The 1,328-nt window shown below is 53.4% G+C and overlaps 1 protein-coding gene across 1 annotated transcript in view; it reads left to right on the top strand.

Annotated features, from left to right (window-relative positions):
* The window catches only part of LOC120052813 (transmembrane protein 266-like), a 43,649-nt gene extending 43,047 nt beyond the window's left edge, over positions 1 to 602 (top strand). The window contains exons 10-11 of the mRNA XM_038999952.1: positions 1 to 74; positions 168 to 602. The exon at positions 1 to 74 is cut by the window's left edge and continues 177 nt beyond it. Of these exons, the coding sequence (XP_038855880.1) occupies positions 1 to 74; positions 168 to 602 (509 nt within the window). The remainder of the gene's footprint in view (positions 75 to 167) is intronic.
* Positions 603 to 1,328: the final 726 nt, after the last annotated feature.

Genomic DNA, 1,328 nt, shown 5'->3' with positions numbered 1-1,328 from the left:
TGAGCAGCCACACCCTGCGCTCGTCTACTACGGACTGCAGCAGCAGCACCACGGCCAGGGACTACCACACCCAGGCTAGGAACTACAATTCCCATACCAAGGCCCGGGGGCCTTATCTGGACTACAAGTCCCAGATGCAGACCCAGGACAGGGACTTTAACACCGAGCACTACAACACCCAGGGCCAGCGCTGCTTCCCCCTGCCCTACTGCAGCCCTCTGGGCCTGGGTCTGACCTCAGCCCAGCCTCCCCTTCCACGGGACCCCAGCGTGGTAGTCCAGGAGCTGCTCTCGTCCCTGTCTGAGGACTCCTGTCTGGCCCAGAAAGGCCTGGTGGACCCAGTTAACCTGAAGCTTCCCAGCCCTGCCGGCTCAGCCAAGGCCAGCCCAGAGCTGGAGCACAGAATCAACATCTACAACTGGAAGAATCAGGAGGAGAACCAGTACCAGGGCCAGAGACAGGGCCGAGCCGCAGCCACTGTGCTCCTACAGACTAAGCCTCTCATCCACCTGCAGGGCGGCGCTCCTGAGTCCTCTTTGGAGGAGAAGTATAGGCTACTGGGTCCTGCTGATGGTCCACTGGGCCGTCTGCCTGATACATAGGGTTGATTCACACTACTGAGCTGAGCCAAGCCGAACCGAGCTGCATTGTGCTGGCCTGGTTATGCATCCACCATAGTTGTTTGAACCGTGCTGGAAAGGACATGTGAAAAGAATATGTCAGAGCCAGCACTGGTTGGCTCGGGTCGGCACAACAGTGTGAAAAGGGCAATAGTCCATCCCAGACGACAGAGCATACAGCTCAAGACAGAACTGACTGACCTGGCTTCTCCAAATCCTCATGCTTCAAACAAAGTCAGAGCCTGGTCCAAGATCAAACCTGGCGTTACAAAGACCATCTGTTAGCAAGACAGCACAAACAGATCTGGGACTAGCCTACCGCTCTCATGTTAGTCTTCCCTTCTCTGTGGGGCTCCAGACAGAGACAGACAGACAGACACAGCCCTCCTCGACCTCAATCTTGGGGTGACTTTGAATAATTCCCCATTTGCACAACAATGACCCAATGAGGACAGAGGAGACACGTGTGGGCCTAGAAAGAAGCATCATCAAGAAATCCCACTTTAAATGGGGCCCCAAATGTGAAACAAAACAGTTTGAAATAAAACCAGCAATGGGCCATATTCAAGCCTTTACAGAACGCGCCTATTCAAGTGTTCCTATGTTAACTACAAGACAGATTTGACATGAGATTTCTCTAAGTTGGGTGGGAGTGGGAGGCTTTCTTTTTTATTTGTATTAGCTACTGTAACTGTGCAGTTCTCTCTG

The sequence above is a fragment of the Salvelinus namaycush genome, chromosome 1 (genome assembly GCF_016432855.1).
Source record: "Salvelinus namaycush isolate Seneca chromosome 1, SaNama_1.0, whole genome shotgun sequence".
NCBI lineage: Eukaryota > Metazoa > Chordata > Actinopteri > Salmoniformes > Salmonidae > Salvelinus > Salvelinus namaycush.
The sequence above is the reverse complement of the archived record's forward strand: the minus strand, read 5'-3'. Positions and strand labels throughout refer to the sequence as shown.